The 16,852-nt window shown below is 44.2% G+C and overlaps 1 protein-coding gene across 2 annotated transcripts in view; it reads right to left on the reverse strand.

Moving 5' to 3' along the window:
• jag2b (jagged canonical Notch ligand 2b) overlaps positions 1-16,852 on the reverse strand; it is a 43,388-nt gene that overhangs the window by 17,212 nt on the left and 9,324 nt on the right. For both annotated transcript variants that reach the window (XM_018682518.1, XM_018682517.1), the window contains exons 3-5: positions 6,877-6,931; positions 3,397-3,654; positions 2,319-2,379 (exon numbers count right to left, since the gene is read on the reverse strand). In XM_018682518.1, coding sequence (XP_018538034.1) covers positions 2,319-2,379; positions 3,397-3,654; positions 6,877-6,931 — 374 coding nt within the window. The remainder of the gene's footprint in view (positions 1-2,318; positions 2,380-3,396; positions 3,655-6,876; positions 6,932-16,852) is intronic.

A 16,852-nucleotide genomic window follows, 5' to 3' on the forward strand; every position in this document is an offset into this window, starting at 1 on the left:
AGGGTACACCGTTCTTGCTCAATAGTGGACCAACTGCAAAGATTTTCGTCCCCATCAATCATTTCCACCCAAATACATGGCCCAGGTTCAAAAATCACAGAGTTTTCCTTTAATCAGTGAGACATAAAGGCGTGTCTGACAGTCCTGTGGTATATTCATTTTTCTGAAAGCGAATTGTCGCAGATTTATGCACAATTACACATGAGGGGGAAAAAAAAGTCTGTGGAAGGGTTGGAAGAATCTCTGAAGATATCTACTGGGCTCTGATGCAGAGCACCAGCCTGCAGGAGCTACTGAATGTGCAACAGGATCAGGGAGAAAACATCCACTCAAGGCTGAAGCAAGCGCTTGGATGCAACCTGCCCAACAGTGGAAACACACCTAATATTGTATCAGCTCTTGTGTCAATCCATCTGAAGGCCTCCTGCTAACTAATCTTAGTGGAGGGTGACATTCCAGGGCAGGAGGGGTTAAGAATACTTCCAGCGGCTCCCGTGCTCGTGTTAGGGTCTGGGACTGGGGAGGTGGCGGTGTTGGTGGTGGGGGGTTGACTACGAGGGTGGCACGGTGTTTCTGAGTGCAAGTGTCTGGAGACGGCCGTGTGTGTGTGTGTGTATACAGCATATATGTGCACACGCCTGCAGCTTCATGACAGCGCTCGGCTATTCCAAGGCTGCGGTGTCGTCGAGCCAGCTGTCTTGTCAATTGACTGCTATTTTGAGTCTCCTGCAGACGGCACCGCTGCCTCTGTGAGAGACGAGGCCTTTAGAAATCTTCCATTCCCATTTCTCGGGCTGGGGCTGGGGGTTAGGAGGGGCAGCGGGGAATACTTGTCATGCTTCCTCCACTGTATGTGATTAGCTTGAGAGGGTCTGACAGCAGTGTAGCAATAACAGAACTTTGGAGAGGAGATGTGAAAGTATCAAAAGACTCTGTGGTTTAATTCTTGGCTGTATTGTTTTCATGATTACTCATCAGATCTTTGCGGGTATGGACATGATGCCTCTTTTGACTTGGAGCCAGCATCCTGGCACTTTGACACGGCAAAGGTTGCAAAATGTTCAGAGTGGTGAAAAATGTGTTACGCTGCTTACCCAAGCAATTCTTGGGACACGGCAAACCTCTGAAATACGCCAGAACAAGTCAAACTAATAAAAGCCCTCGATGCAGGGCCGTAACAACAGGCACGTACCGGCTTTTGTGTTTCTTAAAAACCAGTGGCGAACGGGGCAAAGCCCATAAAACCACAAGGAAATAAAGGGAATGAAAGGAGATGGCTTTTGGGGATTTAATGCCAGCTTTCTGTGACCTGAGGCTTCATTAAATTCATGCCACTGCAGGAAGAGTCTTTACTGCTGCTCCTCTATTCATGTCGCTTTTCCTGTTGACTGGAACTTGACATTTCTTCAGAATAAGGCGCTTCCCTCTGTTGTCTGTCTGCTAACTGGAATAAGGATGCAGCCTGCTGATCGAGGCAGACACACACACACACACACACACTCATAAAAAAAAGTGAAATAGTTTCCTAAAACTGGTCATCCCTTGCTATTCCTCTGCTCCGAGCCAAAACCGTTTTCCTAATAATGGGAGGCAAGTGTCTCTTTGCATCCGGCAGGTGGGAGGTGGGTTTTTTTTTGGGTTACAAATGACGACGGGATGCACCACATCCTGAAAACGGGGGCCATTCAACGTCACTTTATCTAACTCTTCGTTTCCACTTTGGGAAGTGTACATAACACAGTGGGATATTCATTTCCTCTCCTGCCCCCTGCCCTTCAAGGAGGACTGCAATGCGGATGGGGAGGGGATATGACGATTCCCAGCACGTTTACGGTGGTCAAATTCACACACCGACAACTCCCTGTTTTTTTTTTCTCCCCCCCCCTTCCAGTCCGAGCCACGGAAAGCTGATGAGATGCTTGGTATTCTGTGGAGGATTTCGGGTGGCTAAAAATACAAGGAGGCAGGCGCGGCGTTGCCCTTTTCTTCTGAACCGAGGTGGAGATGCCCATGAGGGAAGGAAAGGCTGACACAAAAAAAACGACAACAGGCTTCGACAAGTGAAGGTGCCTCCGTTTAGCATCTAAAATCCCTTCGTTCTTACACGCATTTAGACCGACCATCTAATTTTCCATTAAGTCAAACACCAAACAGACCAAAAAAAATCTAACAACGTGGACAATATGAGCGTGATCTAAACACGAAGCAGCAGAGAATGTAATGTAAGATAAACGCAGTACATCAAAAGCCAAAAAGATCCTGCAGAAAAATTGTCAGAACATTTCACTGTAAGAAAGAGACAGATATGCTAATCTTACTTGCATTCCCCTGGGACAGGGCAGCTGCCATGTAACAGGTTGCAGCCTTGCCTGCAGATTGCTGAAAAAAGCAAGAAGAAAGAGAGAAACCATTTAAAAGGTGATATTTAAATTCCATTGGGAGACATGTAGCATCACATTTCTTCTCATAAAAACATCTTAAAAAGAGAAGGGAGGCGATAAACGTGGAAAAGGTGGGAGGAGGTGGAGAGGCTCGTTTGTTTTGCCATCTTTCTAACAAGTGCAACAAGACATAAGAATTCATGGCACCCTGACCAGGGCTGGGGTTGGAGGGGGTGAGGAAGGGGACAACTTTATAGCCTGCATGTACAACACTACCCCACACACACACACACACCCTCCACCCCCGCCCCTCTTAAAAGCGACCCAGCCCCTCTGTGCTCCCTCCTCCTCTTTTCACCCTCCGTCTTCTAAGGTCAGTTGGGTGATTTATTGAGGCCCCCCACTCTCTCCAACACCACCCACAAACACAACCCCAACGCTGCTGCATTTAAACATTAGCAGGCATGATTTTTAATGGAACTTGGACGATGACTAAGGTTTTAGTTCATTTACAAACAACACCCTGATGAGTCATTTAAACTTTATCCTGAGAGCAAATAATCTGATCTGATTGCACACTATACAGTTAAAAAAAATGGCTGCAACTAATGACAATTTTAATTTAACAGTCTATCCAGTCACTTTATTCAATTAACTGCCTAATCTCATAGTCTTTAAAATGTAAAAAATACATATAAAAGGCCCATCACAAGTTCCTAGAGCTCAAAACTAAGTATTTTTTGGACTCACAGTCAAAAACGAAGTATCAAACCTTTAAATCTGAGAAGCTGGAACCAGCTTGAGGTTTGATATTTGACATAAAAAAATGAGCAAAATGATTAACTGATTATGAAAATAACTGCAGATTCATTTTAATAAATGGTTACAGACATAGAAAGAAGTTCCTCAGGTTTAACAAATTATTAACAAGATAGAATCCAACTGTCTTTATGAGCCTTCACAGCTGCCGTAGCTACCACATCTCAGACATATGCCATCAATCTGCTGGCCTCACCTGTCCGACAGTCCGGGCCCATCCAACCATCCAGGCACACCTGAGCCCCTGAATGCTCACAGCGATAGTGTCCAAAGTAGTCGTTACGAGGAACACACAGCTTGTTGCACTTGTTGCCGTAGTAGTTGTCGTCGCACCGCACCCGGATGCGATATGTGAGGCGAGCCACGGGGCCGTCGTGCAGGATGGTCTGCCAGGGGTCGCCGGGGTTGATCATGCCGGTGTGAATGCTGCGTTCGATCAGCAGCTCGTCCTCATCTGAAACAAAGACGAGATAAACGAACATTTAAAACCGAGGGTAGAATAAAGTTTAAACAAGACTCATTGCTTCCTTCCTCTGCTGCTCTTCCAGTGTTTTTGCCCATTAAAGGTTTTTTTGTGTGTGTGTGTGTGTGGGGGGGGGGTTTTCCTCATCCGAAAAGAAAAAGCAGTGCATTGTTATTCAGCAGACAGACGCTTTGATATCACATTGTGTGTGTGTGTGTGTGTCTGTGTGGAAAGTACCCACTGAATTTTAAGTATGCAATTGAAATTCATTGTCTGCAAATTGATCCATTTTCTGGTGATGGCACACATCACCAGTCCCTCTGGAGCTCTCTGTATGTGCACCGTCATGTCGGGGGGGGATGCTACTGTTTAGCCTCTAGCGCGCCAACACTTGCATTAAACATTGTTTGCCTCTGTGGGTCTCGCTGCAGCGCCAGCTTCCCGAATAAAACCAATCTTTATCACAGTGGGATCGAAGCTGGCAAACAATCTCTGTGGAAATAGGGGGTCTGTGATTTCCTTTTCTCCGTGGCTCTGCACTGCAATGCACCATGGACATTTTTGAAGTGAGCAAGCAGGAACACACACACACACACACACACACACCTTCCTCTGCTGGGGACTGACACAATGTCAGACAGAATTAAGCAACAATAACAGAAATAACCCCCGGCAGTTGCCAGATAGAGAACAATGGCCTCCGGGCCCAAGCCGGGCTCTGCTACCTCGGTGTCTAAACACTGAGCCCGGCCGCCCTGTCCACTCCACTTCCTGCTCGATAAACACAAGGCAAACAGCCGGCTGCCTTTCCTGAGGACACAAGGGGGAAGGGAAGAGAGGCACACACCGGAGGACATGACGCTGGAGGAGAGGAATGTCACTGACAGACCAACACACTGATGGGCTCTTACGTAGGACAAGACACGAGGCTGCTGCTGACTCAGGCCACACAACAAGTTAAGTGCCAGTGTCTTACAGATACACACCGTCATGTGTTTCAACACTTTTAGTTCTTTCTGAGCACCAAAGATGACCTCAGAGGTTTACTGCTACAATCACTCTACTTCCTCTGTTTCAATTATTCTTCCTAATTAACCACAAACATCAGAGATGAGCGGAAAGATAACAGGGCCGAGATCAATGACAGAATCAGCTGCAGAACAGATCTGGACAGACAACACTGGCATGAAAGCCAGAAGAAGCAACATGTCTACCTCCACCTTCAGTCCTGACCGTATCCTGAATAATGAGTACCACAGTCTCCAACTTTACTGGGTAACCTTTCCTAAATTGATCCCAGAATCAAAAAGCTAAAAACAGCAGATCTGAAGATGCAGGTTTCTGCCTTGTCGGCGTTAAACTGAGGGAAAGTGGTGGACATCCAGCGTTCAGTGCCACAGGACAGTTAAACTAAACACCACATCAGTGACGTGACTGAGGAATAAAAATACGATACCTGTTGATGTTGTGATTGTCAGCTCTGCCAACACTATTCCCCAGTCTGAACCATGCCTTTTCCCTAAATCTAAAATCTATACAACCTCACTGCATGGAACTCATCAGGTGCTTTATAATGTATGTAATACAATATAATGTAACACAACGACTGAGACTGCTGCGGCACTAAAGGCCTGTCGTGACTTAATCAATGTAACTGATGGCAGAAACACTGGATTTTATAATGGCACTGCCACAGAGACTGTATTTAATGTGGATTGATACAGAGCCAGCGCTGGTCCAACTTTGTGTTGGACCTTGAATAGCGATAAAACAGCAGCTCTGAAATTGACTGATGAGAGCGATTTCATTGGTAAGAAAGGACACAAAGAGACGGATAGTTCTAACATTAGTTATGCTCTTTTATGGGCCTTTGAATTCAAATCGTCTTTGATCATGAATAGCCCTGATTTCTACTAATGCAATGTTTGTGTTGTGATGCATCTGCAGTGACGTTACACATTAACTGCGAACACAAATAAGAATTAATGTAATGAGCGTGACCGGCTCGACAAAGGCTACAATCACCGCTGTTAACTCGCTGTGACCTCTCAGGAGTTTGCCACTACAAGCAGACTCCCCTTGTGATCTTCCGCAGAGGTTGAAAGGAGCATTTGTTCCAGACATTTGTGTTTCTTGAACCCATGACACTAAGGTTGAAGTCAGCTGATGTCTGTGACCCAACTGCAGGCTCAATCCAGCTTCTGAAAATCATTCAACACTGAATGCAACAAACTTGCAGCAGAAAAAAAAGTGTTTTATCAAAACATTTTTGGCATTAAATTGAAAAAGTGAGCTTTTATTTTGCTCTTATCTCAACGAAATGGATCTATGTAGAAGTGCTGAAAGTGTGTTTGTCATGTGTTCTGTCCTTACACCCAAAAACACATCTATTTTGCTTCTTTACAGCTATTTGGCTGAGACTTAAGTGCTCCTATCTGGCAGGAGATCAATTGGACAAGCCACATTTAGGCCTTGTATCAATCAGAAGCATCAGCACTAATTACCGTAAATGGACACAATTACTGGAGAAAAAGGAAGACCACACAAGGCAGGCAACAGTCTAATCAAAGAGCCATGATGTCAAAATCTATTTCTTCTCCATTGTCTGAATGAGCAAGTGGAAATGCGTTTGATGTTATGGACAAAACAGGATGTAATGACCTCATATAAATAAGCTCAAGTTTGGAGTGGAGAGGACAGTATGGTACAGTATATAAACACATGCTCGCTCAGACTTTGTATGCACAGAAAGGTATTAGAGAATCATGAAAAGTACCACCGTCTCCACAGATCAAAGCCACGTCCACACATACAGACATTTTGGTCCTCAATGGGTCCTCTTCCTCCCAGACTGAGCTACTGCTCAGACGGGAAAAAGGGGGTTGTACAGGAGTCCACCCAGCGGACATAACCAAAGGAAAACAGGATACAGCTGGTCAGCACCGACCGCCACAGCCAACATAGCTAAGGAGGCTATACAGTGCGACATATTTTCAACCTGCTACCTACAGCGTTAACGAAGAAATTCAATAAAGTTTCCATTCACAATACAAAATATAAACAAAACACATCTACTGTTTTAAAGATCTGACCGTGACGGCTCATCTGCTCAAAATTCTGCTCATTCCAATTAAAGCAAAATCATACAGGCCCATATAGAGGTCAGGTTATATGTGTCATCTGATAAGAGATGCATGTGAAGTTTCGACTTACTGCTGCGTGTGTCGTTGTCCCAGTCCCGGGCCTCTATGATCAACGTGTACGTCCGCTGGAAAGAAAAGAAAGGAAGAAAAAGTAAGAAAAAGTCAAGTGAAATAAAGGACAAACTAACATCTCCTTCACTCAGGTTCACATTGAAGAGTTTGTTGAGGCGGCCACATCCCGACGCTGCTGTCCACTAGCTAATTTCATTTGGCTGCAGCATCAGTGACACTTCAGCCGTGCAGCAGGTGGTAACTGAGTCAATATGCTGCAGTGCAATGCTGCATGAAACTTTCCTCCAGCAACAACAGATGAGGAAACTCAATCACCTTCTTCAGGAATCGAAAATCAATACTTTTCCTGTAAACGATCTCAAGTTGCACGTTGGTGTCTACTCTAACTTACAGCATGAATTTTGCCACTGAGAAGTAAATCATCGACGATCACAATGTGCTTTTTAAGAGACAGGTGATGATTTTAACTGTAACTCTTCTACAATCATCAGTGGACACACACATACACACACACACAGATGATGATGCAAAAATCGATTTCATTGCTACTACAGAGTCTCGTATGCGACTTGGCCCCGTTACCAAGAGGCGCGCTTGAGTTACGCTGCCACTGAAACCCAATAATTCGGAGATAAGAGAGCAGGACACGGTAAGTACTACTGTGGGAAGACGCCAAGAGAAGCTGCAGGACTGAGACGTGAAGAGGAGGACGCAAGGGAAGTAAAGCTAAAGCTTTGCATTTGTTTAATTTGAACAAAAAAACAAACAAACTTGAGAGTAAAAACAATAAATTCTGGTTTTACTGGAGGTTACCTGCAGGCAACCTCAAGGTGGCAAAACCACAGCTTGGTATCCATCCTCTCATCTAATTGCCTGTCAAGAAAATAGTGACTGATGATGTCCCCAGAATGCCTCACTGTGATTATATCTAACTTGAATGTTCTAACCACCTTATGTTGTCTGAAAGCCCACCACCGAGACCCACTTTGACTGTTCTTCCTGAGTCCTCCTCTAATCCAGATCAGTTCCCTCCAACAAAGTTAATGTGCAAAACAGAACAAGAACAGGTAAGGTAGGTGGTCCTCCATGATGTTTTCAGGAAAAATAAAGCCTCAGCAGGTTATTTGTCCATTACGAAGGTCACTTTGCCAATATTAGCTGTGTGAGATGAACTCTGCCTGGCTTTGTCCTTGGTTGTCAGACAGAGAGGTAAATCAGCAGCTAAGTGGATTATCTGGTTTCACACCAAGTTATGCTTTACTGTTGACCAGTGTAACAGTAGTAGTGCATCGATTAATGTGTTTTTCCTGTGGGACGAATTGATCGATTGATTAATGGATCAGAAAATTAGTCAACAACAAGGTTGATAATGTGGCTGTACTTTAAGGTATTTGTGAAGCAACGTTTGCTGTTTCCAGTCAGATGTGAGGATTTGCTGCTTGTTTTTGTATCACATAATTTTCAACAGAAGAAGCAACTAAAGATCTGCGATATCAATTAATCTGCCAAATATTTTCACAATTAATCATTTGTTTGACCTTTGAAATGTAAGAAAAACGTGGTAAATTCCCATCACAATTTCCCAAAACCTATGGTATCATGTTTTCTTTTATCTGACCAAAACTCTTAAATGCAAAAATATTCAATCTGTTATCATATAGGACATACCAAAGTATCAAACAGTCACATTTGAGAAACTGGAAGCAGTGAAATGTTGGTATTTTTTCCTCAAACAGGCACCAGTTACTTTACTCTCAATGGACTAATCAATGAATTGATTGATTGGTGCAGGTCTAATGGCTTTTTAGACTTAGCAGGGACCAAACAAATAATTTACAAAAATAAACTGATAAATCAATAATAATTACTAGTCACAGCCTTAGTTTTACACAGGATCCCCACTCCTATTACACTATCATGACTTCAAATGCAACACTTGTTAAATTAAAGAAATAAATAAGAAGTGTTTAAATGCAACAAAATTATATTTTATTAATCTATGTACACATTTAATCAACACTTCATGGATCTGGGAATTGTTTGCAGTAACATGCAAAAAACAAAATTCTTTAACCTGAACTAACCTGAGCTTTATGCACAGCTGTCCCTGGTCTGAGTAAACATGAACACACAGATGGAAACTAACCAAGCTAACCAGCATCACAAGAGTAATCTAGCTGGTGTGCAGCACAGTGCTAGGCAACCAGCTGACCTAAATAGCATTCATTACGTCACCACCAGTGACAGTTGTAGTAGCCCCAGTGTGACTGCTGTGACCTCTACTGTAAAGTCATTGATAGGACGTTGGTCTGGGGGGGGGGGTGGTAGAAAAAAAAAAAAAAGCATTAGGCAAGTATTTGAGGGAGTTGCGGTTACTTGACTGAAGTGGGAAAGAGAAATCACAGGGAGGGGGATTGTAAAATGTGTGTGTGTGTCTGTGTTGTTGATCTGGGGGACCAGCAAGCTGGTAGGCTGGTTGCTGCTGGGCTGCGGGATTAAGTAGGCTTGTCTGGCTGTGGGTGGTGGCGGGAGGAAGGGGAGGGGAGTGTTATTGTGGAAGACCACGGGTGAGAGAAGGGGATGGAAGATGATGGGATAGGGGGTGAGCTAAAGGGCTCGGGTCAGAGTTTCTGGGCGATGGGTGGTGCAGCTCCATGAGACTGTAGCTGCCAGCAAGACACAAGGAGCAAGAAACGAGGCTGAGGAAGAAGAGGTGGCTGAGAAGAACTATATTTAAGAGGAGAGGGGTGAGGGAGAGAATGGGGGGTTTAGGGCGAAGGCAGGGCAGTTTATGGGTGACGCTCGTGCCGCTGTGGCCGGAAGCTCGGCCAACCCGTCCAACCGCAGACGCACAACAGATGCGGCCTCAAAGATGGATTATTTGACATGAACGTGGATCATCCCACGATATGTAGCTCGGCTTCTGACCTTTCCACCCAACCCCCCTCCCCCCACCACAAAAGGGTGGGCTGGCTGCCCCAGTCTGAGCATGTGGGTGGGTGTATGCGTATGCCAATGCATACAAGAGCGACTAACGACTGGAAATGCATGCGTTAGTGACTGGAGGCCTTGATTTTAGGATGATGTCTGCATGTGTGTTGCAGACAAATCTCGTCAAAGACCAAAGAAAGAGCAGGTGCACAGATTGTGACCTGCACCTTTTGGGGTTTACCCGAACGCCAAGTTCGCTCGCATGCCTACATGTTGTAAATGTTTGGTTAAATAGTCCCCTGAGTCGGTGTGTGTTGGGCTCGAGCAAAGCCATGGACTAGTCTGGTTTCCCACAGACCATCCCAGTCTGTGATTAGCTGGATTAAGTGACAGCTGCCCAAATGGTTGGAACAAGATAGATGGATGGGCGGGGGGGGGATAAAGAGGAGGGAGTGGGGGAGGGAAAGGGGGGGGCTACTGAACAAAGACCCTTGTCCCAACACCGTAACTCACCCCCCATCCCAATCAAAACCATTGTCCGTGAAGAGACAGAGTCAGCACGGGGACAATTAGTGTCAGCATGTGTGCTACTGAGCCTGGGCAGGACAGTTACACGACTGAAGTCAAAAAGAGTCTCAGTCTTACATCCACCTGTGCTACAACTCCAAAAACAACCCAATTTTAAATCAACCTGCTCTTTTTTTCTCCACTCAAAACACACGTCAACAACATTTCACAGAGTGAAATACTTCATCAGAGACTACCAAGAATCCCCTGTCAGTCAAATCTCCAAAACCCAACCTGGCCCTTCCCCTGATGGATTAGAGGATTTACTAAGAGAAATCCTAGTTTTCAAGTAAAGAAGGGGGGCATGGTGGAAAAAAAAAAACGGATGTTTGCGTGTCACATACTCAGTGAATCTGTGTTTGCTCGAAATGATGTAACATCACAGCACAAATGGACCAAACCTCACCCTTTCATTGAACCCAGGTAGAGTCAGTTGAGTCATCACAAAGGGCCGTTTGTGTGAAGGCATAAGATGCGATGGTGGTGATGTCTGGGTAAATCCACAGGTGTAGGTTCCCACGCCAGATGAGGGGTGGATGGGTGAGTGGAAGGTGGCCATTGAAATGAAAAGCAACGGGGGGAAAAGGAGACAGAGGTGGCAGTGGGAAGTGGAAGCTGGGGCAGGTTGGGGTCAGTAAGCATGGGATCTGCACGCTTCTTTTTCAAAAGAGGGGTCAGCCCCTCTGCATGTGGGGCAACGTGCCGCGTTTGCATCCGAAGAATACTAAGAATGTGAGATCCAGGCCTGGTGTCTAATCCCATGTGAGGAGCCCAGCCTGGCAACAATTCAGTATCAATGGAGGGGGTGCATCTGCATTGAGGAACTGAGGTTTGATTGACTCATTTCTGCCTCTTGGGAGGAAAGTCAGGATCTCAAATGTTGACTGAGCTTTGGGAATTATTCCTAGTTGCCATTTCATGCACGCCTTTCATGCAATAACTATAAAATTTACAAATGAACACTCCCTGTGAAAAAAAACACAGTCTGTAACCTTGAGCTATTTCTGTTTCCCCATGTCATTGAGAGGTGACCTGAATGTCCACCTCCCTGTTCCCAGCTCCTCCGCAGGGATCTCCGCTGACATCTCCTGATTTATTGCCTTCTGATGGGACATGAGGTCATCACGATTCATCCTGTGGCCAGTAATCACAGCATGTAATCTTCATTAATCTGTGATGTCAATGCCCAGCTTTTGGTTTTACTAGGGCTGGGTCTACGCTATTCCAGCAAGGGCATCAAGCTGTGCTGTCTCTGCTAGAAGAGGAAGGGGCCACTGGGCACAAAAGCATCTACCATCCTTGGACACTGATCTTAAAAATTACTGGTGAAAATGTGGATGAAAAGCAGCAGCGCTCCATCACTCTTAATGAGGATTAATGGATAATAGCTGCCTGAATGTGAGGAATAATAGAATGAAAGATAGTCCCATAAAATTAATCAGTTAATCAACTCTGAAATGCTCAGTTGCATCTATTATTCGAATTAGTCATTAAGACTAACTGGAAAGTGAAATAATTTAGGATCATTAACTCCTAATGATACTGAAGGTTATTACAGGGTGGGACCAGGAACAGGCGAGAGGTTTCTGATGGGAGAGAAGCTTGGAAAGGTTTGACGGCCGAGGGAGCAACTTCCTCCAGTCAAGGGTAAAAAGTAGAAGAAGTAGACGTGAACTGAACCAGCTTCCCTGGCACTTCAGCCCGGGGAGTGGACTCAAACGTAAATCTCTCTCTGTCTAGCTCCTCAATCTGTTCAGAGGCGAGGATCAAAGACCTCCAGGGGCAAAATCCTCGCAAATGTGGTGATGATGTTGGCAGGGAAGAGAAGGACAAGTTGGACGGGTTTTGACCCTTTCTGACATCCAGACTCAACACTGATGCACTTTGCTTGTTCCAAGATTCCTGGTAGACAAAAGTGGAGCTCAGTGATCTTGTATATGTAGAATCAAACTATTAAAATGTATGTAACAACATTCAGTCTTATTCACTTTATAATCTGAAATCTGGAACTTTATTGGACCAAAATTTCACTTCCACTTCCACCAGAGAAACGACTCACACCAAACCCTGCAACAGGAGCGATTTTGGGCTTGTATTTTTGTCTATTATTTGACATAAAAGATCATTATTCATATAAAACATTTGTATCATCACCTCAGAAAAGAAAGTCTCACCCTAACATCCAGCACCATGTCATAACAGGAATTTTCTTATTAACTTTATTAACTTTATATCACCATGTCAGTGACCTTTTTTGTGAGACGGCCTTGCAGTGAGCCAATTCTTAAAAACAAATATTACTGTATTGCTTATTGTTCCTACTGACTATTTAGCTGATAATCGGCTCTGCTGTTGCCAGAGCCCACGGTGACACATTCAAGTGTCCTGTTTTGTTCAACAAACAGTCAAGAAGACATCCATTTTTTGGCAATTGTAGGAACTTTTTTATTAACATAACAGTTCCCAATATTAATAATTCATAATTTGAATAAATTAAACACAAATAAGCGTTTGGACCATGACATGAAATAAATAAAATTGTAGATGACTGTTCTATGGACCGACCATTCAATTAACCAAACTAACCATTTCAGCACTACAGTGAGACAAGACCTGCTCCAGCTGGAGTGCCAGACTCTTTCCCCCAAACAAACACCAGGAACAGCAGCTCACAGTTATGCACCAAACTAAACACACACGTCCTACTTACAGCAGCGATGTCCACCATGTGCCAGCATCAAACAGAAAAATACACAATTGAATTTAACTGCATCTTCAACGTGAGAGGAGAGCTGAGCAAACCGGTGAGATTATCAGTCTGTTTAGTGTTTTTATTTTCTTTATGTGCCCCTGCAGACGAGTTTAAGCGCCACTGGCTGAGACAATATTCATTTACACCACTACAGCTACATGTGTGGTTGTGGAGGCAGGTTACAGACACTCATATCTCCGCTGGGTAGAGAGGGAGAGGGCTGCACACAAGTTGCCTGCCAGAGTCGTGTGCCAAGAGATGTCGCACTGAAGGCAAGGCATTTGGCTGGCTGGTGTATACCGGCTGTGCACACACACACACACACACACACGGCCCATTGAGCATGCTGCTACTATGCCAACAGGGTCATTACCCATGCACTTCCAATACAACAAACCCCTCCCCTCCCGGTGCTAATTAACCAGCATGATCCAAGACTATGCAACACGTAAAACAAACACCGACACATGCACATTAGCATAGAAAAACTAAAATGACTTCACATGCAGAACACAGATATGTCAGAGTAGACCTCCTGTAGTTTACGGTTCAACACTTGCATGATCCAGAAGGATGATGTATTCATGCATCTTATCTCAAAATACTAGTCTGGGCTGGCAGGCACAATAATAAGTCAGATCTCCATCAACATGTGTGTGACAAACATCTTAAAGTGCAGTCTGATTAAACGTCGATTCTCGCGGACTCTCAGATGTTTGTCAATGAAGTCTGAGAGCTATTACGGCAATAGACATGCTTCAGAAACATTAACAGGCTAATTCCTGATCCAAAGCAACAGGGAGCCTGACTGGAGAGCGATACAGCACCGCCTCCAGCCGAGCCCCATTATCATTTCAAACAGGTTCAACAGTACAGTGACAATTTAACTGCCCTTGTAATGACATGCTTTAATTACAAGGAGCCTCCAGCACCTGCACACCATTCATTTAACAAGAGGCAGGGGACGCAGCGGGCCACAGCAACGCGCACGTACAGTGTGTTTAAACAGACGAATCAATGCAGAGGGACGCACACACACAGAAACACATCTGTGTGTTACACAACACATGTAGTTACACCTGAGATGCAGGTACCAGCTACAAGTAACTTAATTTATTGCAGGCTACAGCTGACTCCCTACATTTTACCATGCCACACAACTCCCATAAACTGCAAAGAGGATGTGAGTCCCAACCTCCCAGTCTCCAACAGCAGTCAATGTGCATTTTTCTCTGCATCTGCTCTTAAATTACTGCAAATAAACTGGTGCTTTTCCTGTGAAATCAACCAATCTCCTGTTGTGCTGCAAGGTAATCAGGCAGATCCCCCCCAAAAGCAACGATATTAGGTTTTAGAGGCTGCCATTTTCCTCAGTTTTATACTTAAATATGCACGTGTTTGGGTGCCCCAGTGGTTTGGATTAAGACACCAACACAACACTACTATGTCCCCAGTTTGAGTCCAGCTAGGGACAACTGTTGTGTATCTCTGCCCCTTGTCATTTCCTGTCATCGCTCTATTGGCAACTATTAAATAAAAAGGTATGTGATGCCCAAATAAATACTTGCTAAAATGTTCCTTAAAAATGATTTTTAAAAAGACATTAGAATCATCCTTGTCTCAGATACGCCTGAGGAAAAAACATATGGTGGAGCTTTCTCGTGTGTCACCTGAGTTCAGGCTCAAGAGAGGCAACTGTAGCGGGTGTCGTGTCTTTAATGTGCTTACAACTACTCCCCACAGGAATACCTGCAACATCACAGGACAAGGACTCCTCACACGTCCTGTTTTTGCTTTAATAGACAAGACACGCAGTCCCCTTCGAGACACATTATCTCTGCGATACTTAATTATCATCACATGCAGATTCAGGTTGTTTTCCTCATTAGGTGTAAAAGCAAGAATATGCTACCTGCTTTTACTTGGTCTATACATCGTAGCTTGACTGCTGTTTGCTGAGCATACAGAACCACTGTGCACAATTTATCATGCAAATGTGACAAGGAGTCAGGCATTTTGATGGCAGCATGAGCAACTCTTGAATTTGGGACCAATGTGATGGTAACTTCTGTCTACATCACTGCATCTTCACCCAAGGTCCTCGTGACTCTGTTGTAAATACAGGAAACCAATGTAGAAACTGCAGCAAACGTCTCCATGGCACCCATAACCAATTTGAATGTTGGTTTAAACATTCAAAAATCATGAAGCCCCTTGGTGAATGAAGCTGGTTTGCTTTGACTGTGGTTTGCACTGAGGCCCCAACCTGAACAAGAATGAGCGTATTTTCATACCCTGTGGCTGCAGAATGCATCTCATCCATTTTATTTTCTGCAGGCAAGGACATGTTGGTCACATGCAGATGAAAATCAGACACTTACATGTAATGATTATTGTGTTGTAATAGGCACACATGGGTGATTTGTTCGAACATGCACCATCATCACCACCTTCCAGTCACGTTGACTGACATGACAGACGGGTAAGTTGGAAGCTAGCGTGAAACTAGGAGAGAAAGATTCGGCGACGGCTGATTTTGCCCACATCTAACCTTAAAACAACTGTTGATATAAATGAGATACAGTTTTGCAAGTTAACTAGGTAAGGAGGACAGACCCAGAGGGAAATTGGTGCATTTTGGCCCAGACAGAAATATTTCCAAAATTAGCAGAAAAGTCACTGGAACTGCTAATTCTAAATCTGATCAGGCTGAACACTGACACTGCTCCAAGCAAGTACTGAGTACTCAACAAAACAGCTGATTCATTGACTGAATACCCCCCAAAAAAGCCAAATTACTGTTAAAACAGGCCAAAACATCATCACTTCCCTGAGGCACTGAGTAAGAAAACAGCCTTCAGATAATGACGGACCCTAAAAGCTGTTATTTCCCGCTTGTACACACTGTGCCCGATGTGAAATCACAGAACGAACAAAACAAAGTGTTCTCGGAGGAAATCCCCGCCGCCTCCCTCCCCGACACCATAACACAGATCCATTTAATATTAAGAATGTAGTCGGAGTCAGATGGCGATGACAGGGAGTTCAGTCCGCACGGGCCTCCACAGGGCAGCTGTCCAGATAACACAGTCAATAACTACACTGCATCTTTGTTAATGAGCAAAGCAACGACACAGATGTCAGTCAGACTTGTAAACTCTGGCAACAGGCGACGGTACGTAAGACACAAATATAGCAGTGTCTGAGGGGGAAGGTCTCGCTGGGAGGAAATCAGGACATGGGGTTTAAATGACAAACATTTTCTCACTACGACTTCTACTTCTTTAACTAGACAGGGAAAGTGATGAAAATGACCTCATTGCTCACTGTCTTAAATTACGCTGATGCCTACACAAAAGTTATGAATCTAACAGGACTCAATATTAATATAACCATAACTTACAGGTGTGTGTTTGCTGAGAGATCAGAAACCAAAATGTAATCACCTGTACCAGACTATAATAATTCCAATAATGCAGCATGCAATAAAAAGGTTATTTTAAGACATTGAGCTACTCACAATAATTAGATGAAAGAAAAAAACTTCATGCCTGATGAACAGAAGAGAAGAGATTAAATATAAACCCCTTGAAAATGAAACAAAACCTGGAATCTGATAATCTAATTTTGGTGTAAACTCGGACAGATTTGATGCAGCTTTTTGATTCAAACAATCAGTTTTGTTACTGCCACAAACGAGAGGAACAGACGCTGAAATCATCTG

Source organism: Lates calcarifer, linkage group LG7_1 (assembly GCF_001640805.2).
Source record: "Lates calcarifer isolate ASB-BC8 linkage group LG7_1, TLL_Latcal_v3, whole genome shotgun sequence".
Classification (NCBI taxonomy): Eukaryota; Metazoa; Chordata; class Actinopteri; family Centropomidae; genus Lates; species Lates calcarifer.